The 25239-nt window shown below is 36.5% G+C and overlaps 2 protein-coding genes across 7 annotated transcripts; one reads left to right on the top strand and one right to left on the bottom strand.

Moving 5' to 3' along the window:
• Positions 1–1461: 1461 nt before the first annotated feature.
• On the bottom strand, positions 1462–19607 carry LOC134540053 (ataxin-10). Its single transcript, XM_063382505.1, has 7 exons — positions 19385–19607; positions 15599–15934; positions 15334–15495; positions 13543–13877; positions 10941–11131; positions 5173–5236; positions 1462–1795 (listed from the first exon to the last, which is right to left on the bottom strand). Exons 1-7 carry the CDS (start codon positions 19510–19512, stop codon positions 1590–1592), a joined length of 1422 nt encoding a protein of 473 aa, XP_063238575.1. The 5' UTR covers positions 19513–19607; the 3' UTR covers positions 1462–1589.
• A 1283-nt stretch (positions 19608–20890) lies between these two features.
• Positions 20891–24491, top strand: LOC134539883 (cAMP-regulated phosphoprotein 19). 6 transcript variants are annotated; one of them, XM_063382232.1, is made up of 4 exons: positions 20891–21035; positions 21250–21337; positions 22492–22614; positions 23435–24491. In XM_063382232.1, the coding sequence occupies exons 2-4, from the start codon at positions 21269–21271 to the stop codon at positions 23597–23599; spliced, it is 357 nt and encodes a 118-aa protein (XP_063238302.1). In that variant the 5' UTR covers positions 20891–21035; positions 21250–21268; the 3' UTR covers positions 23600–24491. The 6 variants fall into 6 exon arrangements, with proteins under 6 accessions (XP_063238302.1, XP_063238301.1, XP_063238298.1 ...); XM_063382231.1 differs by having other exon boundaries at positions 20891–21051; XM_063382228.1 differs by having other exon boundaries at positions 20908–21051; positions 23432–24491.
• The last annotated feature ends 748 nt before the right edge of the window (positions 24492–25239 follow it).

Genomic DNA, 25239 nt, shown 5'->3' with positions numbered 1-25239 from the left:
TTTAATAGCTGTGACTTTATCTTGTGGGATGATAGTTTGCAGCAGGCATATATAGGGTTGAAAATTGCCAATTATTTCTTATGCTGGAATAAGGAACATGCATCATTAGAGCAGTTGTGGCTTCTGACCAGCTAAAACAGCTTTTTGCATGCCATGTTGACACCCAGTTAGATGTAGGTTCTGTCATTGGTTACTTAAACAAGTCTACATTGGTTTTATTTTTTGATCAACAATGTTGGCCAATCAAAATAAAACCCTATGTGCATCGCTTTCTGCTGGGGTTAATTTTTTTTGCTCAGATATTCAGCTACGACATATGTGGTTTTTGATTCTTGTAGTTGTACTGCCTGTTCTGTCCTATGTAAATTATTTCACACGAACTTGTGTAAGTACCAGCAAGATGTTTAATACTTTCCTGAATGCTTTTGAATACAGTGAATTCCCCACCACAACAATGGAAGGGAACACTTGAGATTCTGTTAATAAAAACAGTTAAGTTTTGAAAATAACTCAAACTTGTGTGTATGTGTGCACACATGTGCATGTGTGTTCCATCATGCATGTGCACACATACGTGTGTGTATGTATGCATGTACATATGCAAAAGTGAGTGTGAATGTGCATGTATGCACTGGTGCAAATGTGTAGGTATGTGGGTGCACATAAACCTGTGCTCAGTCAAATGTTTGTGTGTACTTGAGTGGGCACGTGCACACGAACCTACACACAAACATGCACCTACGCACTTGCACATGTATGCATGTGTACATTTTACATGGGAACATACACACAAGCATGCACATACTTGCATGTGTGTGCAAATGCATATTCATGCATGCATGTGCACACATGCACGTGTGTACATGTGTGCATGAACATGCAATTGCACACACACATGCAAGAATGTGCATGCTGGTGTGTATGGTCCCATGTGTATGAACACATGCGTACATGTGCGTAGGTGCATGTTTGTGTGTAGGTTCGTGTGTGCACACCCATACACATGCATGCATGAAAATGCACTTTCTTGCATGTTCATGTTGCATTGGTGTGCACACATGTACATGAGCACATGCATACAAAACCACACTTGTGTATGTGTGAGTGCACATGTGCCAGTACACACACACGTGTGTGCATATGCATGTGTTTAAAAAAAATTTTCATAATAAAACCATCACCATGCAGTATAATAGATATGAAGGTTTTAATAATGTGTGCACTGTTCTAATTTACGTATCAACATAAAAAAACACAACTGTTTTTAAATAATAAACTTAAACCTCCAAACCTTGGCCACTTCGTTGAATGGTAGATTTACGAAGCAAAACCATTTTATGCAGAACTGTTACATGGTAAAAGAATACAGTGCATTAAATGTCCTGTGCAATACACTGTCTTCGCCAGCCAAGTCAAGATAAATCTGTATAACTGCACTTTCAAAATCACACAACAAATATGTAACATTCCTAGATTTTAATTACTCAACATAATCAGATACACTTATTTGCGAGGAATAAATAAAAGCATCACTAGGTCATAGAGGAATCCTTGACAGTAAACTTGTCAGCGAGGAATAAATGCAAGATTCAGACGGGTTCCGACGCTCTCGCCAGCTCGTGCGGAATGACGGTGATCTTTCCGTCGCCGCCGCCCTGGTGCAGGGTGAGACCCGCCTCGCGCAGCACCGCGCCGTCCACCACTCCCTGGCGGTTCATCCCCGCGATCACCGCCTGGTTCTCCGCGTTGCCCTCGCACAGGTTCCTCACCGCCAGCACCGCCCACTGGATGATCACTGCCCCCGCCGTCAAGGTCTCTCTACACTACGGCGTTCAGCAGGTTTCATTCAAGACAAAACCGTGTTTCTGAATCGTGCGAGCGTTAGCGAGTTGCCGACAAATTAGTGGTGCACCGATGCGGATACGCAACCTTACGTGATGGTCGATAATAACAAAAACTTACCCGTTGTAAATTACAATCATTAGACTGTAGTTCAAGTTGTTTACAATAAATATAAATAGAAGTCAATTTAATTTACACTTTGCAATGACTTAATAGTGTATTTTATATATTTTTTATACTGTTGTTATAACTGTATTCTCAATTTTACCTAAATTCAAATGGGAATAACAATTTTTGTGTGCATTATTACGCTTAAAAAAATTTGTTCATTATAATCGGTATCTGCAGATTATTGCTCTCGTAGTCGGTAAAGTCATATCGGTGCACCACTACTGATAATCTTACAATGTAAATGAGAAAATTTTCAGTTGGGAAAATCTATTGCCTCGTTTTTCTGGAAATTTTACGTACGATACCATTATATTACAGTGCAGGTAAAAAAAAAAAAAAAACTTTGGCGTTCATAAATACAGTACATACATGTAACTATAGGGTATGCCTGTGAGTATAGTAAATTATGGTCTTTCTTCACCTCTTAATGGCTAGTGCCAAAAGAAAATGGTCAATTTCGGTGAAAAAGATCGTTACCTTACAAAAATATTGTCATTATAATTTTGTGCACGTAATGTGTCTCTCTCTATATTGTATATTTTTGTGTGTGTGATGAAAATTGTTAAAACGTCAAAATTTATCAATAACAAATCACATTGTGCAGTTAAATTTGGCATACTAAATTTGCCCCCCCCCCCCCCCCCCCCCCCCCCCCCAAAAAAACATTCTAGAATTATCTCCATGTTTTCCATCCCCAAAGATGTGAATTTGCCACTCATTATAGCAAAAATTAACCAGAAACAATCAAAATTATCAATTTTTGAAATATTGTAGCAAAATAAATATTTTTATTAGGGATGGGATTTTCGAATCTTGGATTCGTCGAATATACCGAATCCTATTGATTCGAGGATTCGTAGGATCCGAGGTGGGATTCGAGGTGGGTTTTTAAGAGATTTAGGTAGTAATTGAAAATTGTAGTGCTGGGCGAAGTTTGAAAATTTCGAACCGAACCGAACCCTTACGTTCGGTTCGAAACCTCTTAAAATATATTCTAAAAACCGAATGTTCGTTTAAAAAAATATTACGTTTTTATAATTTTCTAACCCCCATTTGAGACCATTCACAAAACAGCACAACAAAATTACATTACTTGTAATATTCCGACTTTTATCGCATAATTGTCGCCTCAACAGTTTCAAGCGCAGACAAAATAATAATAAAAAAAATTATTAATCGTCGCATAACTCTCATAGCATTTTTTCATATAGGCGCGCTTTGTTTTTTTTGTTTACTTTAGAGAATTTTGTATGCATTTCTCGTACTACGTAATATAAACTATCGTACAAATGCCAAAGGTATTGTATATTATACCTTTAACTATAGTGCGTGTACGAGAAGTGATGTAAAATCACCAAAGATTGCGTACCCCATACGTTAAACTAAAGCGCATGTACGAGAACTCTCGTATTTCGGCAAAACTAACGTGATCAAGTTAACACAAGACAAATGCGGTAGGAAATGATTACGTAAATTACGTATTTTAAATTACTGGAATGTATTTATTTTCTTTGGCCTTTTTGGTTATAACAGTCAGGTACTGAAAATATTAATTTAATCTTGTGTATTAAAAGTACTGGTCCAGTAAATTTTACAGTACGGTACTAAGTTGACTAGCGTAGTCGCGGCAGCCATCATTATTTCTCGTGTTTTCTTTTTTCCGACGCAAATTTTTATAACCACACTGACTTACGTTACGTTTACAATATTATTGTTCTTCAGGTGATTTGCGATGAGCAGGCTTACGTCGTTTAAGTTTTCCAAATGGAGAAAAGATAATGATGACCCAGAACCACCCCAAAAAATGTCTTAAGTTTCTTCTGACGAGCAGCATTCTTCCAAGAAAACAGCAACTGCAGTCAGCGGGTTTTGTAATGTAGATTGGTAACTTAATTCACATTCGACTTTTTTTTAATGTCCTATTAAAAAGCTTTACTTTTTAAAAATGTTAGGTTATGTCTACCACAAAAATATGTTATGTGGCCTTATGCTGAATGTTCGTTCATCTTTATAATCTTATATTTTTTTTTAATGAAGGTTAGTGTACACTGAAAAAGGAAAATAGTCTTTTTGAAATTTAGATGGAACTTCTTCATGAATTAAAAGTATATATATACATATAAAGAAATTAAATGCAAAATTATTTTCTCTAAACTGTTTTCTTTCCTTCATTATTTATTGCATAAACTTTACTTATAAAATGTTTTGCAATGTTTTAATAAAGCTAAGCTATATAATGTTTTAATTTTACATATGGCTGTAGAACCTTTCTTTCTCACCATTCAGTTAAAGACTGAAATGCTGGTGGTCGGTTCATTTTAATTCAAAACAATTATTTCTGTATGAGGTTCGGTTCGGTTCAAAATTTTTTTGCTATGGTTCGATTCAGTTCGGTTCGAAACCAGAGAACTGAGGTTCGCCCAGCTCTAGAAAATTGTATACCTAAACTGTATTATAAAGGTAACGGAAATAGCACAAACATAAGATAAACTACGCTGAATTTTGTCAATTAGCATAACTACTCGATCATTTCCAACCTTCAATAATATAACATTGCAGAAAAAACGTAACTTTTTTTAAATGGTGTCTGTTATACAAACGTATTTTATTGAAAACATAGGAAGGATTAATTTAACAGAGAATTAGACAGATGCAAACTTACGTGTGTGGTTTTTGAGGTTATTTGTCTCTATTTTATATCAGGTGTATACACTATGCACTTATTTTACAATTTTATAAATACACATGATTTTTTTTTATACATAGGTCTAAGTAATTTTTTAAAATAAATGTGTGATTTTTTTTAATAACATATGGTGAAGTTTAGGGTGGGACTGGGATTCGAGATTCGATGACAAACACCGAGGATTCGAACAAGGATTCGGATTCGACCAAAATGTGGATTTGTCCCATCCCTAATTTTTATACAAGCTTTTTTTAACATTTTCCTGCAATGTTCTTTTATCATGTCTTTACATGATGCTGGTAATGCCATATTTCCTACTCCTTTCATACTACATCATAACAGCCAACACTTTCTACAGTACTCCGATTGGTGCTTCCCTCAATATATGATACATGATCCGTCATAATTCCTACAAGACAATTGCAAACCCACCTTTACCCACTTTTCCATCAAAACACAGAGTAAAAGGATACATGGATTCCTGGCATCAATGTTGCAGCAGTCGAGAAGCAGCGGGATTCCATCCAATTCTCGAACCTACAAACAGGCGATTCACCATCACATGTGAGACAGTTATACTCATATTCCATTACACTTTTATCTCATGCATTAAATACGAATGGCAATATTTTTGATAGCAGTAATTACCAGGTAAGCACATTGTAACTTATTTTAGCTTCAGTAAATATATATAAATTTTTTAGATAGGATAAACCATTTACTACCATTTATACAAACACTTAAAAATTTTATTCAGAATGTTTGCTATTTAATTAGCTGTAGATGAGCACCGAAGTGAGAATTTAATTTTTGAAGGGTTATAGATTATACATTATAATTCAATGTTATGTACACCCAATAAATAATTTAGCACATATAAATATGTAACACATACAGTAAGTCCTCTATTTATGTCGTACCGATTTACGTCGTTTCGGATTAACGTCGCTAATGTTTGAGTACTCATGTTTCAATTTAAGTTGTCGCCGATTCACAATAACGTCGTTTACAATGACCGTAAATATTTATTTTAACCATAACACCGTATATAATTCGTTTATAATTCTTTGTTTCCTTCGGTAGTTAATTTATGCTATGTAGCGTAAGCTACACGTTCACCGCCTTATCTTATCATACATCATGAGGGACGCTTCCTGCTCTCCGCTGCTCTCCGCGCGGTGATGCAATACTACCAGCCCGCCCGCTCGGCCACCCACGTATCTCGCACGTAGAAGTGTTATCTACTTCCCGCAACGACACAGCATTTTCACCTACCCCTTTTTGTCCAACTCCTTGGCACTTCAGTCGCTATGATATCATTGAGTTGGCCGGAGTTTTAAACGTTCCATTGTTAACTTTATTGTGATTAAATGCGTTTGTAGTAGGCCTACAGTATCAGCTCACTGCAATTTATGATTTTTTTTCTTCATAAGATGTCTTCCAAACGACTAAATTTATCTTCAAACGTAATTTCAAAAAATAAGAACAGAACACATGTTTCATTAGCCACGAAAATGGAAGTTTTGAGACGTTTCGATTCGGGCGAGAGGGCTGTTGAGATTAGTAAAGTGTTAGGTCTGCCACCTACCACAGATCGTACAATTCGATCAAACGCGGACAAAATTAAAAGTAGTTTACTGAACATGTCATCTGTCAGTGCTACAAAGATGAGTTATACACGTAATAGCGCTATGGAGAAAATTGAGAAGATGCTTGCCGTATGGATTGAAACACAGAACCAGCACAATTGCTCCGTAAATTTCCATAAATTATTCCCGTATGTAAATTGTAAGAATTTCGCCGCGCTATTGTATAACCTCTTTTAGGTGTTTATTACTTCATGTGATTATTTTAAATCAAGGTCTCTCAATGTTTGTCATACTTATAGTACTTTTATTGTATGTATGCATTTCTTTTGACTTTGTTCTTACCAGCCTCCAAAAGAAAACAGTTGTTTTCTCCCGCGAATGACTCAAAATAAAATCTGTGTAGCGCTAAACCACTTTGTATCCTTACACTTTGAATGCATTATGCGTTTATATTACGTACAGTATGTACTATATATCTGTTTTTATATTTCAATCAATAAAGGTAATAAAGCAGCTGGTTAAATAACCATTCTATAAAGCTGAGAAGTACTAGATGGACTTGTTTCCCACGCTGTCTGTTGTCATTTGCTGATAAAATTGCCCGTTGTCACGTCCGTATGCCAGCGCTTCCGGCTGACCTTGGGCCGTGGCCGGCCGGTGTCATGAAACATGGTTCATTTTGCGTCGTTTCTATTTACGTCGCGGTTTTCAGGAACGTAACCCCGACGTAAACCGAGGACTTACTGTATATACATACATAAATATATATTATATTATATATACATACATTAATATATATATATATTCACAAACATCGGGGGACGCACCAACCGTATGAGTGTGATAAATGAAAACTTATAGCAGCAAAACTATTCTCGAATACACATAAACTTTAATAGTCATGGCAAGGAATAATTACAACTCTTTAAGAATATGTTAGAAATCTGGCATCATTATATTCGAAAACAACTTTCAGCATTTTATACGCTTATTAACACACCAAAAAACTAAACGGAAAACATTAATGGAATGCCAAAGAGATACACATTACATCCGCTTGAAAATGTAAAATAATTTAATATCGGCAGATACGCACTCATCTAAATAAACTCTTTAGAACATTTCCTTACCACTAATTCAAAATTTATTTCATAACTACTAACCCCATCTGCAATTTGTCCATGAGTAGCTGAAGTTATGATGTTTATTATCTCACTTTACTCTATGGGTGCTGCAGAAAAAAAGGCAAATAGGCATCCCGCGTCTAACCATTTTCATATATTAAACAAGTTTTGTGCATGTTTCAGAATGATTCATCCTATTTTTTGGCAGAAAAACATTAATTTTGCACAAACATCATGATTTTGTAGTATTTTGTGAAAAATTATAGATTTTGAGCGCACCACCGCAAATTTTGTTAGCACTAAATGGATTTTATTAACTTTTTATCGCTATTAAAGAAAGTTATTTGTATTACCATCATGTGCAAGTAATTGTTTTTAAATTTTGCGATTTTGTCATGAACAAAAATTTGACTACCCCTATCAATCAACCAATGGTCAGTTAAGATTTAACTCCATATTGAGGTGTTTATTTTGTGATTAGCAAATATTTCACGGTTTTTCGCAGTTTGAGATGAATTTCACATAAAAACCCTATAATCTTGGCTGTACTTATTAGACGTTTTGAGAAATTGTAATACACCATTATTTTTAAAAGTCATACGATAAGAGGCATAAAGCAGTGACACGAGTTCAGAACATTTAATTACCGTATTTACTCGCATATAGATCTCGGCAATTTTACCAGATTTGATGGGGAAGAAATGAAGTGCGACCTAAATGTGAAGAAAAAATTTTTAAAATTTTTGAGGATTTTTTTTTGCAATACAGTAGAATCCCGCCGATGCGACCCCCCTCTGATGCGTCAATTCCGTTCATACGACCGTTTTTTGAGAAACTGTGAAAAATTTGAGCAGAGAAAGTCGAAAATTTGAGTAAAATCGGCTGAAAAACGAGTCTGTTACACTTTGTTGGGCACTATGTGTTCACTTTTATCTTGGCGAGAGCTGTACTGTAAGCAGGCAGGAATACAAGAGACGGCTAAAAATAGATACCACCCCTCTAGACTGTCCAGGAGGCAGTGTCTAGCCGAGCTCGGCGCGTCCACTATCGCACGAAAAGCCGTCTCAGCTGTCATGTTCTCTTACCCGCCCGCACGAAAAGCCGCTGTGGTAGCTTCTGCGAGAGCGTAAGAAACTCGTCCGGCCAGCATCCTCCTCCCCTCCCACACCGCGTGTGACAAAAGACAGGTTGTATAGTCCATTCTCGGTAAAATAAATATTTTTATGGGCTTATACGACTGTCCTTCGCCATTAGTAAATACTTTATAAGTTTAAGTTATTATGATACAATTTGTTTATTAGTCACACAGCAGTTTCTGCTGAAAAATCACTAATACCTCAAATCTTATTGAATAGAAAAATTTAGCAGGGCCGTAAATATATTTATTTTACTGCATAGTTACTTTTCCATCTGCATTTGAACGTGTTTTTTTCTCTTTTTTTTTACGCTGTGAAGGGTCGTGGAAAAGATAATTGCTTGAGCTGTCAAAATAAACATCGCTGACGGCAAGGGCGCGAGCGCATCCTGTCTGTCTGTCACTGTGATTATCTACTCCAAAAACATGTCACAGCATTTCAAGATAGCATTGTTCTTATATCTTTCGTTTATAGCCGAATGTTTTCTACCTGATCCACACAAGTTCCTTCGCCACGTTTTGAACGAAAATAACAACCAGCCGGCTAGCATAAGCCGAACTCGCGTGACGTGAATTTACTTAGCGTGTGTATTTATCGGAACCCATAACGAAAACTGCTGTAGATATAAAAAATCATAACAGGCCTTTTTTATTCGTAATTAAATTTACTACAACTTTTATTCTGTGCATTTTTTCAATACAAAGCACTGTTTTCGAGTTATAGTCTACAATTAAGACACTTTAAGAAGTCAGGAATCAACTTGACTTCAATTTTCTATATTCGGTTATTATGAGTACTTGTTACAACAATTTATCACGCCGTTATCAGCTCTCGTAGTAGCGGAGTTTTACAGTACCCGTAAACTCTTTCGTGCACGGCGCGCCGGCCGTTCGCGTCATTAAATTACCGGTGCGACCTTTATGGGGGGAATCCTAAAAACCAAATTCAAGACCTCAAATTATGGGTGCGACCTATATGCGATGGTGACATATATGCGAGTAAATACGGTAATAGCAGCACCAATATTTGTTAAAATTAATTAATTTTAACTACTCTGTATTATAAATATTGTATTAAGGACCTCATACATACGAACTTAGATAACTTGAAGGCAAATCTGGTACATACTCTGTATTAAAGTACCCCCCCCCCTTTTTTTTCTTTTTTTTTTAAATAAAAAAAAACCAAGCAACCCCTATGAAGTGCATTTCACATGAAAAGTTGATTTGAAAAGCTTATAAATGGGATGTATTTGATTGAGCCCTCTTTCACTAACCCTTCCAGAGTGACAATTATTTTTATGAATCGTAAACAAAAGTTTTGCTAATTGATTTTGAAACAAAAAAACTAACTAAAAAATTTAAAAAAAAGTTAACTCTGCATTTATTTAATGTATGTACGCTGTAAACCAAAAAATTGTTGAGTTGTAAGAGGGTTTGGTAGAATACGTAGAAGTGTGCTGATTCGACTTAATGTGTTTAACTACTATGAGGTACGAAAATTTTTGTTTTAAGTACTTCCATACTATGTATTCATAAGAACTTAAATGTGGTTAAACTTAGTTACGACTTTTTCCAAGAGACTGTCTTCAAATTCCATACTATTCATAAGAACTTAAAAGTGGTTAAACTTAGTTACGACTTTTTCCAAGAGACTGTCTTCAAAATTATATAAGTGGGAAAACTTATAATACTGGGAAAGGAAAAATTGTTCTCCATCATACATTGTCATGAGTAGAGGTGTAAAAGTAACGAAAAAAAGTGTACCCGTATGTATTCGTTACTCTAACAATTAGTACTAGTTACTTTCGTATCGTTACTCGTTACTTCTGATATCGCATAACATGCTATGTTATGTAACAGCAACGAATCGAGTCGTATTTCGTACGCGTACAGTATGACGTCGCGTAAATAATAATAAATCGAATATAAACAATTAAAAATATTTGATAATTAACAGCTTTTGTTAACCAAGAAACAATTAAATCTCATTAGAGCGGCTTTATTATAATATCTCTTTTAAGATAAGAACAAAAAATGTGAAAATACGCGATAATAAAAAACAAAAACACACATAGGTATTTATAATTTGTAAAAAATACTTTCTTACGTTGTTTCTGTTCCAATCTCAAACTTTGTCTACACACACAATACCTTTAATAAACAGTAAAAAACTTGTACGACGAATTTACAAATTATACTTTTCTTAATAAACAAACATCGTTCTTTGTAACGAATAAGCGCGCGCATGCGTAAAACTATAAAAAAATGCGAGTAACGAAATGCATTCGTGTGTAACGTTTCGTTACTCGTTACTAGATGCCGCACCTGTTACTCAGTAACGAATACATACGGTTTGCTACAGCTCTAGTCATGAGTGCCTCGACACACACCCGGTCCTGGTTGGCCCTGTTCCGCCAGCACAGGTTGGCCAGCAGCCGCACCAGTCCCGCCTTGAAGCCGAACGCCGGGTGCTCCTCCACGTCCGCGCTCCTCGAGGACACGGTCAGCTCTGACAGCTTCCGCACCGGCGCGAAGCAGTTGTCCCCGCTCCGCCCCAGGCCGTGCATGCTGCGCAGCAGAACTGCGCACAGGGAGTCCCCTGGGGCTCACGGCACGTCCTGGCGGCATTTCCTAAGGTCGTTATTACAGGGAGAAACACACGCCTAGTAAATAAGTTTCGTAACTCGAAAAAAAATTCAGTTTTTGACTTTACTACATTAATATGAAGGGAAAAAAAAATCCAGTAAAATTTCCTTGTTCAGACTTGTATGTCTGTTGGGCATTTAAAAAAAAAAAATTGGACTTCACTATTTAATTATTTTGATTTCTATTCAAAACTCGGTAAAATAATGGTCGAGTTACGTGCAGCACTACAAAAGGATGACAGATTTGCGACAGTGTTTTACTGCGAAACACATACTAGACAATCTTAAGTAGCTAATGTTTACTTACACTATAAAAATACATATGTAATTAATAAGAACTTTGACCCCAAATCCAAGACAAAACTTGTTTGCAATCCCTGGGTCACTCCTACAATCAAATGTTAATTAGGGTGCTTTTATTTTCACAAAAAACTGAAAATTCAAGGATTATTCAAAACAAAAGGCAATACAGCGAAATTTCATTACAATGTACCTGTAAAACCCAAAGTTTTGATACGTAGTATTGAAAAGTACTTTATATGGACTGTTACTAAATGTAAAGCATCTTGTAGGGATCTGAATATATTTATACTTTAAAGTGAGAAATCCTTTGAAGTGAGGTATTTTGTAATGAGGTTTCATTTATAAAGATTTTCCAAGGCCATAATAACCCTGGTTCCCAACCACAAATAAAACAGGTTTATTTGAATACATTTAAATTAATGATAGACTAATCATATCCTCAAATATCATCATATCTTTAGTATTAAAAAGATTTGATTTTTCCAGGAAAAATATTTGAAGAAAATACTTGAAAGAAAAGATGAAATTCAAACACTAGCATTAGTGTAACTGACAAAGACTACGTATGTATCCATAACAGAAGCTAACAAACTAATATTTTTATCTGCCAACAGCTACTAAATTGACATTTCGAGACCTTTTAAAAAAAAAATTTATATTTTTAAATTTTTATTTAATATATAAAAGGATAATTTTGTATGTATTAAGCAAAATTAACTAAACATAATTCGAAACATATATCATTTGCAGGATGATGGCAATTTTAAAGTTGGAAAGTTAAAACATTTTCAGAGATAATTTTGGATGATTTAAGTGGACATTCTTCAGCAACTTAATTAACGTGAAACTATAAACTGAACTGAGGCATCAAATATGCAAGGCCGGTGGAAATTTATTGTCAGTGACATCCAACACCCTTTACTGTTTAGTGACTTTCGCAAGCAGTCTTTGAATTTCATTACTTTTTCCAGAACTTATCACACCTTCTTTCATGACCTGCAGACATCCTGTAAATTGACACAACCTTTCCTTAATCTGTAGCAATGAGATGTGCATTCGAAACCCCATTGTGCTTCATAAATTTTAAAAGTTATCATGTAACAGCTAAAGTTCGCTTACTATCCAAAGAGTTGAAGATACGCTACATGAAAGTACAGAGTCAACATTGCAGTCATTCTCAGCACTACAAGGTAGCGTGAAAATCCCACTTACTCTTGAAGGGAAAACTGTTTTATGAACATTAATTTCAAAAGAAAGAGTACAGTATTCACACCTGCCAACCTCAAAAAATTTCATTTACGTAATACAATTTACAAAGAGACACTAAACTCGTGTGAGGATGTTAAGTTACAGTTATTGGGACTATTCAGCTATGTTGAACAGAACTTGGAATGTAGGCTCTCAAAATACTACAGATATAAAAAAAACAACTATACTTTCAAGATTGTATCAAATTTACAATGAGTATTTTCGAGAAGTGTCACAGTTACCCAGCAAAAAAATTTTTATATGTGATATTGGCTACCCTAATTATATTATTATTATTATTATTATTATTATTATTATGTGTTCCTATGCATGTAAAATTTAAACAAACCTTAGAGTTTAAATTTTATTATTTTGTTGAATAATAAGTAGAGACCTGCAAAATTTGCGGATTCATTCGGTGATAGGCTAGAATTCAAACACATATACCTCTTAGATAATTTTGCTATTGGCTTACTGTTCATCTGGATGAATCTCAACCAGTTATAAACCCTCAACCAAAGAAGGATCGAATCACAGACAAACCAGCTGAGACGACTTACAAGTCGGCAGCCAATGAACTTGCGCTATTTGCCCGAGTGTACAGGGGTGTGTGCAGTCTATCCTGAAGGCCATCGAAACCAAAAATTTTGCAGGTCTCTAATAATAAGGTTTGACAAAAATATTTTTTTTTTTTAATTTTCACATTAGTAAGAAAATTGATAAATGAAGCAAACAAGTACCAACTGTGCAAATGAGGGCATAAAGACAAACACAGTAACTAGTGCGAGAGCCTCACACAGGCAGTCGACGAGCAGCGAGGTATCCTGCTGAAGGTGCTCGAGGTACGGGCTCTGCCCCGAGGCGGAGGCCACCAGCTCCAGCAGCCCGGCCACCTCCCGGGGCTCCGGCCGGTCCACGGAGCGCTCCTCGCAGGTCCCCAGGATGTCGTCTGCGCCCTGCTTCAGCCGGCCGGCCAGGAAGGCGACGGAGCGAGTCGGGGGTCCGCCCCGCCCCTCCCCCAGCATGCCGTGCGCCGCCGCCAGCAGGAAGAGGCGGTGCTCCGCCCCCAGCCGGCCGTACACGTCGGGCAGGAAGCCCTCCCGCCTCAGGAACAGCTCCAGCGTGAACAGCCTACGCACCGGCCGGGCCTCAGAAACTACCCATACCTCACTGTTCACACCGGCCGGGCCTCCAGAAACTACCCATACCTCACTGTTCACACCGGCCGGGCCTCCAGAAACTACCCATACCTCACTTCACACCGGCCGGGCCTCCAGAAACTACCCATACCTCACTTCACACCGGCCGGGCCTCCAGAAACTACCCATACCTCACTGTTCACACCGGCCGGGCCTCCAGAAACTACCCATACCTCACTTCACACCGGCCGGGCCTCCAGAAACTACCCATACCTCACTGTTCACACCGGCCGGGCTTCCAGAAACTACCCATACCTCACTGTTCACACCGGCCGGGCTTCCAGAAACTACCCATACCTCACTGTTCACACCGGCCGGGCTTCCAGAAACTACCCATACCTCACTGTTCACACCGGCCGGGCTTCCAGAAACTACCCATACCCCACTGTTCACACCGGCCGGGCTTCCAGAAACTACCCATACCTCACTGTTCACATCGGCCGGGCTTCCAGAAACTACCCATACCTCACTGTTCACAGCTGCACGCACTTCTGAACCAAATTCCTGGGAAATACATCACACCAGGAGAAATTACTCGTAACTCAGCTCATTACCAATACTTGCCGATAAATATCAAGAAGAATCTAGGTCCAACACAAGGAAATAATAAATATATTTAGTGAGTGGTATAAAGGGCACAAATCTTTATGACAACACACTTAAGATTTTTTTGCTGAAGGAAAAAAAAAATAAGCAAACTTAATCAACATATACATACTTCATTATTTTTTTTTTATCAATATTCAGTTATCTCAGTGTTATTTTGTATTTACAGCACATTTATCTATATTGGTGTTTTCACTTTGGTAACTATATACGATGCCAATGATTTTAAACTACTAAACATGTAACTCTCACGTAACTTTAATAATTTACATTCCATAATTAGTTCATCATTTTATTTCCTATGATGCAAAACATCCATGAAAATTGCAGCAAAATAAAAATGAAAACGTGAAAAAATAATAACCCATCATGAAAGTAAAAGTAATGTGTTACACTCTGATAGGTGATCAGCAAACATTCAGAGAGGCACGACAGATATGAAAAGATGGCAGAGAGTTCAAAATGGGTTTAAAAATTTAGGGAATCTCTGATTTTGTTTTCTTTACAGTTCAAACGTAGTACGTAGCTTAGATACCATAGTGAAAAATTTTGAGCCCCAGCTATTTTAACAAGAAGAGGCATAGGCCTAAGAGAACAAATTCTTGACAAACATTTCTGAACCTTATAAGCATTATGCAATAACAATTATTCAACCTACAATTTTTCAACGTACAATCATTATGAAAAATTTCTCAGTCTTAAAAAACTACAGTATAAAATTTAGTGCAACACAAAATATTTTCTACTAAAATATTCCGAACTCTAACCAGCTAGGCACTCACGCAAATTCCGAATCCTTCATGGCATGGCCAATCAACGATTCAAACAACTCGATGCCGTGAGTTTCAATGCCGGACATTGCGTTCGGGCAGCCGAGCAGGATGTTGTAGATCACCATCGCTGCGAAGTTCACCACCTTCTCATCGTGGAATTCAAGAAAATTTCTGTAAAAGAAGAAAAAAACACCAGCATTATTACCCAACAAAAGGACAAACTGCGACAGTTGGTCGACAAGGGCGAGGAAGCGCGACGCCTCTGGTTAGTTACATGAGCATGCCGGAGAAGTCGCGCCACACCAGGACCTGGTTCTCGACGCAGCCCACCACGGCGTTGCCCAGGAACTGCAGCCCCGTGCGGAGGCACAGCACGGCCGGCTGGTGATCCTCGCGCTCGGCCAGCCGCGCCAGCAGCCCTCGGGTCGCCTCGAGGCACGGCGCCCGCACGGCCGCCTGGAACCCTGGGGCGTTCGCGCAGCCGTTCCTCAGCAGGCGGAGGCACTCCGTGGCCGCGGGGAGCACCGCGGAGGGATCCTCCCCGGCGTGGAGCACGGCCTCACGGAGCACTCTGCCCAGCGTCTCCGCGTCGTCCGGGGTCAACACCCGTCTGCGGGCACGCACAGGGCATTTGCCACCTGCATCCTTCTTACCTTTGAATATATATATATATATACTGTATAGAAGTCGCCAACCCAGGTTAAAATTTCTAATACGGTTTTGAGGCAGTTGGTTAATTCACCGCCACAATCGCCACCATCTCTAGGGCCGTCGACTTGTGGTGGTCCCTAGCTGACAAGTGTCGAACTCTTCAAAAACACCTTCCCCCCTCCCGTTGAACGACCTTGAGCTGCAGTGAATGATAGATGGGGGGTGCACGGAATGACAGCGGGCGACAGTGCTGCGCTCTAACATGCAAATAACAACCTAAGACGATACAGGGCGTTACGGCAGCGCCCTGCAGCGGTGAAGTTCCCAAGCTGCTCTTCATACGCTCCTGAAAAACGTAGAGTAAATCCTATCCACTCGCGACTTCTATACAGTATATATATTCAAAGTTCTTACTGAATCAGGTACACACCACCACTTCCACCACGAGACTACCAGACGAGAGGCGAGCGGGAAACACCAGGTACATTACTCACTTGTTCCTCCTTGTTGATTAACACACTACATCTCCCAGGAATGAAGGGGGAGGGGCAAGGGACATTAGTTTGATGTTGTGTTAATGTCCACAAAAATAACATACCTTTGATTGCACCCTTTTTTCTTTAAACACACTCACGTACCACAGTTCCTCCCTTCAAACCACTTGTTAGTACCATAATTTTTTTTTACCTACATAACCCTTACATGCATACCATAATTTTCCCATGCCACACAAACAGCATAGAATAATGTTTCCCTGATCCCCTTAAGAGTACCATAATTTTGCCCATGCGTACCATAGAATGCTCCTGCTCCCCCAACTGCCATGGCTTACGTTGTAAAACCGCATGTTTCCTGCATATATAATTAATGGGGCAGTTGTGAAATTTAGGATTTTTCTGAAAACATAATTCTGTTTTGATTTTCAAAATAAATTCCAATAGTAATGATTTTGTGTTGATTTGTAATAATTTTGAAAAAGCAGGTTTTTGGATTCCAATTTTGTTTTTCTTGTAGTAAATTGGCACAACTCTCGTTTCAGGATTATGAGCAGAGCAAGCATGGAGTTCAAACCCATCTACTTGCTGCATTTGATTCTTTGTTTCAACCTTCTTTGGGTAATTATTTAAAATCAGCGATACAATGCAGCACGGACCCTTGCCATTTAACTGCATCTGCTTTGGAAGATGAACGAATTTGACAAAAAAATGTCTGTTACTAAAAATGTGTGTTAAAGTTGAAAGTCATGGCTTATTGGAACATTAGATAAAGATACAAAATAAATTTTAACTACACATAAAAAAGTATCACATTGTTTGCTGAAGGGTGCATTGAAATATCATAAGTGGTTTTTTAATAGTGAAGGCTGTAGTCACAGCTCCTGGGAGATCTTTGTTAAAAAATGGAATTTACCAAACATAATCAAAACAAAATTTAACTTCAATTTTAAATTGTCATAATTTCCAGATGCTGTGGCTCTATAGCATTCACAAATAAAAAACCACTTGCAAAAACATTAAGTTTTGAAAATAACGAAATTATATTGATTAATTTTTACCACTTAGTTCCAATTAGCAGCCAGCAACTTTATAAACATTTATCAAAAAAATGCTTTTGCAAGGTAACCAACCAACACCACCAGCATTTTTTTTTTTTAGAAAAACCCCTTAATTTACAAATGCCATTAGGTATATCTCTTAAGTAGCTGTCCGTGCCAGAGGTGAATTCGGGAACTTAAGGGAAACCTAAATATTTAAAATTCCAAAATCACAGCTTTTCCGTAAATAAAATAATCAAATTCCGAAAATAGTGCGTTTTCAGTACTAAAGATGTTCCTTGTTTTAACTTGAAAACAGCGTATCTAAATTACACCTGGATTTCGAGAAATTACTATTCATAGGTTACATTAGGTAGCCTATGCATTGACGTGGCTGCCACCATTCTGTGCCTTAATTGTGTAGTCGATCCGGTCGTTCTCCATGTATCAGTATGCGTACATTTTGCAGTTGCATTTTGTGATGCAATAGAACGTAAATAAAAATTTTAAAAATATGTTGAGTCTCTATTGTCCATTCCAACTTAAGCATCAACCCTTGATAGGGATGTTTTTTTATAGCAGTATGGAAGCATGGAGTTCCAACGTTTTACGTAGCACGTAATGACATTAAAAAGTAATTAATATGTCTGATACACATAATGACAATTCTTATTTTTAAAGTCAGGTTACATGTTATTGCACGCAACAAGTTTGCGTTTTGCGCCTCCATACTGCTAAAAAAATCCCTGTCAAGGGTTGACGCTTGTGTTTGAACGCTCAGTAGGTACTCACATATTTTTTCAATTTTTTCTTTACCTTCCACTGCGTCACAAAATATCCAAATACAAAATTAACACTTACTTATACATCAAGAGCTACAACATGAGGTTGCTACGCCAAAGCACAATGGCGGCAGCCATGTCACTGCACAGGCTACCAAACATAAACTAACCTATAGACAGTACGACTAGAATTTAGAAGCATTGTTTTCTGGTAACATAGTGGAATGTCTTAAATGTTCAAAAAAAAAATCTGGAATTTTATTATTTTAACTTCAAAAAGGATATGACGTTAGAATTATCCCCCTAAATCAAGATGATGAAACAAGTATTCTAACTCAGGTCCTACAGAACAAGAGTTCAGTGTAATAATAATAATAATATGATCCCTTCGCCCTCAGTGCTAATAACCACATTGAACTTTGTAACATATTAATCAAGTCCAGAGGATGGTCAAATAAAGGTGGAGGGAAATGGGACTGCTTATCAGGACACTGAAGGGAACATGAAGAAGGATAAAGGCACAGGTGTACTCGAAGTGACAAAGGCAGTCAGAAGGATCATGAATGTGCGGCGGTGAAGGGAGGGAAAAGACATCTGTGATGTTTGGGAGCTGAGGTGGGGGGTGATGTTACAGGGGAAGAGATGGGTTTAAAGGCTGGTGAAGCTGTTCAAGATGGTCAAGGGGAATGCTGAAAATAGGTTGCACAAGAGGAGGTACAGATGAAGAAGAGGGCGAAAGTGCAAGATAGCGAGGGTGTGAAGGAAAAAAAGTGAAAAGTACTCGTTCATGATGGGGCCAGCACAGTAGTGGAATGGGCTTGAGGGAAGCGTATTGAAAGTGAAATAAGCAAAAGACTTATGGAGAAAAATTGAGTGTGTGGGAGAGTGAAGAAGAAGACTCCTTGCCACCTGGTGGTAACCCAATTGCAGGTGTAAATATAAATCTAAAATTCTAAATTAGCTAATGTTGGGAACGAACAGACCCTTGCTTCAGACTATAGGTATTAATAATAGGCAAACCGAGAATCCTAGAAAATCACGAAGTCTGCTATTCCGTTATTAAACCATAAAGAAAAAATCGTCCACAACTTACTCATTTTTCACCGTGTTAAACGTTGTAATTGAAATTCTCAAAAGTTCACAAACAACACTCCAATCTTTTTTTCTTAAATTACTTTCTAAAGCACTCTTGTTTATAATTACATATTCACTTAACGCCATTCCTCACTTCCAAGGAAAAATATACTGTATGAATAAACTTTTTCGTTGAGGTTAAATCACTTTCATTTTCATTTAAACAACATTAAAACCACACCATAGACTACTACACTACTAATAATAGAATAGACAACAATAACAATAACTAAATTTCTTTTTCTTATTTACTCAATGTCGTTTATTTTTATTAATATTTGCGAAAATGTACATCTGTGAAATTACTTTATAAACTTTAATATATATTTTAAAATTCGTTTTAGAGTGATCTGTCCTAACAAAAGTAAACTTTTAATATTTAACTATAAAATAAGACTGTTATTACATAAAAACTGTTTAAACCAATAAACCTTTTTCAGTTCCTACAATTCTCCCTTAAGCAAATAGTAATTTAACGCCCAAAATTCAAAAGCTGTCTGTGGTGCACCCAAACAGAACTCAACTATTAAAACCAGAAACAATAAGTTCTCTGCGGCATGTTGAAAATGCTTTGGAAGTGATTACTGCTTTTGAAGTTATGATATGATCTAAAAAACTAAGTTCAGCAATTTTCACATTGAGATACTTGTCTTCATTAGTATCACAGGCTACTTTAAGGAAGGTCTATTTTGCTTATTTTCATTCCTTAATGAAGTTTGGTCTTATGTATTGGGGAAATTATGTTGATAGCCGTAAGGTTTTTATATTACAGAAAAAAACAATAAGGATCATGTGTTATAAAAAGAAACTAGAATCTTGTAGACCTCTATTTACATATCTAAAAATTCTTCCTTTACAATCTCAGTATATTTTAGATATTTTGGTTTACGTATCAAATAATAAGGATAAGTTTGTATTAAATTGTCAAATTCATGAGTATAGCACAAAATCAAAAAATAATATTCATGTTAAATTTTCGTCTCTTTCGGCTTCTCAAAAAGGCATAGAGTGTATAGCTGTTAAATTATTTAATAAATTGCCCAAAGATCTTCAAATTTTCTGTTTTCAGAACAGTATGTTATTTTAAAAAAAATTAAAGGAATTTCTCCATATACATAACTTTTATACTATTATTGAATATTAGGATCACCAATAGTAGTATGTACAAATTTAATCCTGATTTCTGCATAATTATAGCTTGGTGTTGATTGTATCATAGCCCTACTGTGTGTGTGTATTTTATGATTTATTTTTTAACTGATATAGGTATATATACCGTCAATTTTTATTATTTTAACCATATGTAATATGATTGTATGAATTGTATTGTTGATTTTTATATAACTTCTATTGTATTAAATTGTATTTAACTAGCTCCATGTCCCTAATTTGGGACTAAACGGAGTGCATGAATGAATAAATAAATAATAAGTATCTACACATCCACTTTATATCGAATTGAAAGAAAAAAATCGGTAATATTCCTTGCAGTAGCAGCATGTGATTTGTCTTTTCCCTCCATTTTCATGTTGCTTGGAACGGTGCTGCACTCTGAAACGTTTTCGTTATGCAAATAGACTATTTATTTTGATAATATTTCGTAATATTTGGTGTGTTTCAGTGTTTGTAAGTTTTAAATAAACTTTCAGTGTATTAGAAACAAAACAATTAGCATGTTAAGAATTCTCTCTTACTGAAAAATTAACTTGTTCTTTGTTTTAGGTATTTTTTTTTTAAATAACTACATGACGTTTATAAATAAGGTTAATGTTGCGTTTAAACTTAACTGAGAGTATCGGGGACTAATATTTGTATATTTTACAGATACAAGGAAGCGTAAGAGATGTCTGAAGAACAAGTTCCTTGTGGAGAAGAAGCTAGTAGTGATAATGAACAGAATACATCGGAGAAGGTAATTGTTATTTAAAGTAAAAAAACGGTTATGGCCTACTTAAATTTTATGTATAATACGTTTAGATATTATTTTTCCTTTTATGGCAAATGTTTTAATGTGTGATTCTTTAGTTATCGTTTTAAATTATTGTTTAAATGCAAAATACACAGCCAGTTACAATTCAGCATTTTTCAGGCTATCAAAAAAGACAAACGTTGTTTCCGAAAAGTAAGGCAGTTTTAACCAAAGGAGCCTTTTTTTTATTATTAATTTATAGATACACTTGCGAATGTGCTTCTGTTCTGGTGGCAAGGAGTCCCCCTCCCCCACTCCCCCAATTCCCGAAGCCTGAGTAATTATTGGACGTAGCGGCTTTTTATAACGGAAAGAAAAAAATATCGAGAAACATGGTTTTCACTCACTAAACATATCCCTAAATTTACCCTGAAGGGATGATAGTTTCATAATTACTACTAGTTTGTGAAAAATAATACTTTATAGCTTACATTACTATACCAGCATTACGTTTTGTTGAAAAGATGTAAATGAAAATATGTTATTCAAGTACTAGAATGGTCTCTAAATATACCCTGAAAACATGGTTTCTTAATTTCCACTGATTCGTGAAAAATAACAGTTTAAAGCTTACATTATAATACCTGTGTTTTCACACTGCTGCCACCAGTCATTGTTAATCCACGATTGTGTATTTATTTAGCACAACTACAGCCAACTACGGAGAATTGAAAACTATGCATAAATCTTCCGTTAAATATATTGAAGTTCACCCCTGGATCCTGATGGCATGATCCTGTTGGCTTGAAAATAAAAATATTTTCATATAATAATGAATTATAATCATAAGTTGAATGAAAAGGATTTTTACAACCTACAATCATAATTCTTTCTCATTTCGCATGGAGTGGGTGATTGTCGCCTCTTCAGCAGACTGAGAAAAGTCCACATGGCAACACAGACTTCACTTGTGCTCAGAATTCTATAGGAGACAAATATATGGTGCTAGGGCGGTTCTAACCGTGAAACGGATTATGCTGTCTTTTTACACAATTTCAATTATTCGTACATCTGTAGTTCCCATTTAAAATGGATAATCCGTAGTTGTGCGTGGAATGTGTACAATTTTTATCACCGTACTTCGTGTGTGATTCCAGCTTTCGTACAAAGAACTGGAGAAGTTGGAAGAGGAAAAGTTGAAAGCCAAGATGCCGAAAGGAGTTGCCAACCGTCCCATGACTGGCCACTCGGTGTTCTTGCAGAAAAGATTGGCACACAAGGTGATTGGTTTTGTTTCCTCATAATATGTATGTAGTATGATTTCTCAAAAAAATATTTGCTTGCACAATTATGTAAAACATTTCTTTGTGAAGTTGAATCCTGATAATGGTGTTTGTGATTTACAAAAATGTTATTGCTGCACTAATTGAGACTGCAATGATTGACACTGAGCATAATAGTTTGGACTAGTGCAACAATACACTATTTTTTGTTACTTTAAACTGTTATAGAGTTATTAAATTTATTATATTAAAATAAGTTCTCAGAATTGGTAACCTCACTGAGGTTCACCCAAGTAAAAGAACTTCATATGTTTATGGAGAAAAGAAAAAAAAAACTAGTTTTACTGCTCACCAATCTTGTGTGGACTAACAGCTTGTAATGTCTGCCGCTGATATGCAAAAATTCATTACGTAAAGGAATTTAGGTAATTGCCATGCCCTTTATTATATTAGGAAGTCACTTTAATAAATTTTTTTATATTTTAATTGATAGTTTGACAAGACCCAGGTAAAATGATAAACCAGTCGTGTAGATATGGCTGTAATGATGTTTAAGCAAAGTAAGTACTATATTGAAAATAGGTTTGGACTCTTAGTTATCAGAGAAAATGCTTATACTACAGAAGTATTATACTCAAGTTTCTAAAATGGGAATAGAGAATAAATGAATTTTTGTCAACCTTAATGTAAATTGTTCATTGATGCTAAGATATTGAGGTCTGCTTTAAATGTATAGAATGATGAAGTTGTTATGAAATAGTTCCCCCCCCCCCCCCCCCCCAAACTGAACCTACACGGTTGTTATGTGTTGCAGCAGAAGTACTTTGACTCCGGTGATTACCAAATGGCGAAGCAGAAAACGAGGTCAGCGCCCGTGGAGCTGGTGTACGGAACGGGAGACACGATCCCGACGCCGGAAACTGTGCCCGTCCGTAAAACCTCCATCATCCAGCCTACAAAGTTCTCGCCGAGCTCAACTTAGACCACCCGGAGGCTGGAACGGACATTCACTTTGGATAACATTTCACCGTTACGAGCGTGGAGTTTTGCTGAGGCTGTCTTGTATTTTAATTCATGATGCAAATGGTTTTGTATTATTTTGTAAAAAAAAAGGGGGGGGGGAGAGAGGAGTTGGGTAGAAAGTATCTAAAATGCAAAAAAAAATTGTGGGTGTTAGAATTTTTTTTACTTTTTTGAATTGCAGTTATGTGCATAATGAGGCATGAATATGTGTTCTACATGGTCATAAGCAAATTTTAAAAATGTGACCTCTTTTTTGTAAATGCCTTCATCTTGCAGCATCGGAATTTAAAAAAACTGAATTCACGCCAGTATTTGTAAGTTCATGACAGGTTTGCTTAACGTTTCTTTTCGGATTGGTATGTTGAGAATTATTTTTGACAAGATATTATGTGTATGCTGTTTTAAAACTTGGGCTGTCTCAAAGTGCGAAGCGGCGATGCTGTGATACAAGATGGTACACTGCTTCAGTGTCTTGCTTTAAACATGATGTAATGTGTGTCCCTATACAGTGGTGATTGTTATTTCTGTTAGATTCTTTGTGTAAATTATCATTAGTAAGCTATTCTTTATGCAAAGTTATCATCATTTATCTCATGACTCCCAAATATAACCAATTTTACGTCTTGAATTTTAGGGAAATTTCATTGGAGCATTTATTATATTTGCTGTTTTAAAGTTCATGTAAATGTTCTGACATGTATAGGTTAAAACCTAGTGTTAGTATGTTTTTTTTTTCTTTCTGGAATGAACAGTTTTGGTTGCATTATGTAGCTTATATATGTAAGATGCAAGTATGCATAGTGTAGTTTTGAAATGTTTGTGATTAATTATAAATACAAATCAAACAAGAATTCTGGTTACTTTTAATTTGGAAAGGGTATCCTATCCACTTGACTGACCCACTGCCAAACCTTAGCTTTGGAGTTTGTAAAGCAAAAGTATTTTATACACACATGCACTATCTTTTAAAAGATTCAACGTTATAGTTTTTCTCCTTTTTAGTATGATTAGCTATCTAGAAGTTAAGAACTGAAGAAGTATGTTGGGTGATGAGATCGAATACAGTTTCTTGTCGAGTAGAAAATATTTAAAGTTAAAAATATATATTTATTATGAAGCCTGTGCAATATTTGTCTTAAAGAAGTTTTAAGATAATAAAATTAGTTTCTTTAGAGATGAACTGCTTTACTCTCTCAATAGGTTAATACTATTTTAATAAAAAAATATATTGCAAAGTTACTTTTTTTTTTATTAGGGGTGTGTGAAGCTTTTTAAAGTGAAAGTATAATCAAAGACTAATTTTCTTTGACTTTTGTCTTTGGAAAAATTAAAACTATGAAGATTCAGAAGAATTTTTTTTTGTTGGAGCAGAATACTTTAAGGCTGATGTTTGCTTACAGCTGTTTTCACTAGTAAGGAAGCCACTCTTAAACATGGATTGGAACTGTAGAACTGTCAGCTGCCTCTGACAGCAATATTTGTGTTTTGACAGCTCAAGGCAATTACTTCTTCCTCCTAGCTGACAAAATAAAAAAGGCCAGCTCATGGTCCACAGAAGAAGAAAAAAGTTGGTGCATTTCACATACAGCACGCAGGCAC

The sequence above is a fragment of the Bacillus rossius genome, chromosome 16 (genome assembly GCF_032445375.1).
Source record: "Bacillus rossius redtenbacheri isolate Brsri chromosome 16, Brsri_v3, whole genome shotgun sequence".
Taxonomy (NCBI): Eukaryota; Metazoa; Arthropoda; class Insecta; order Phasmatodea; family Bacillidae; genus Bacillus; species Bacillus rossius.
The sequence above is the reverse complement of the archived record's forward strand: the minus strand, read 5'-3'. Positions and strand labels throughout refer to the sequence as shown.

Bases quoted from the DNA above. Each gene is read 5' to 3' on its own strand.
- LOC134540053 (XM_063382505.1), bottom strand. From the start codon at position 19,512: ATGGCGTTAAGTGAATATGTAATTATAAACAAGAGTGCTTTAGAAAGT. The intron at 11,132-13,542 runs GTGAGGCTCTCG...CCCTGTGCGCAG, and splicing joins GCTGCTCGTCGACTGCCTGT to TTCTGCTGCGCAGCATGCAC. The intron at 5,237-10,940 runs GTGTGTGTCGAG...GCCTGTTTGTAG, and splicing joins ACAGGGCCAACCAGGACCGG to GTTCGAGAATTGGATGGAAT.
- LOC134539883 (XM_063382228.1), top strand. From the start codon at position 21,269: ATGTCTGAAGAACAAGTTCCTTGTGGAGAAGAAGCTAGTAGTGATAAT. The intron at 21,338-22,491 runs GTAATTGTTATT...GTGTGATTCCAG, and splicing joins AACAGAATACATCGGAGAAG to CTTTCGTACAAAGAACTGGA. The intron at 22,615-23,431 runs GTGATTGGTTTT...TATGTGTTGCAG, and splicing joins AGAAAAGATTGGCACACAAG to CAGAAGTACTTTGACTCCGG.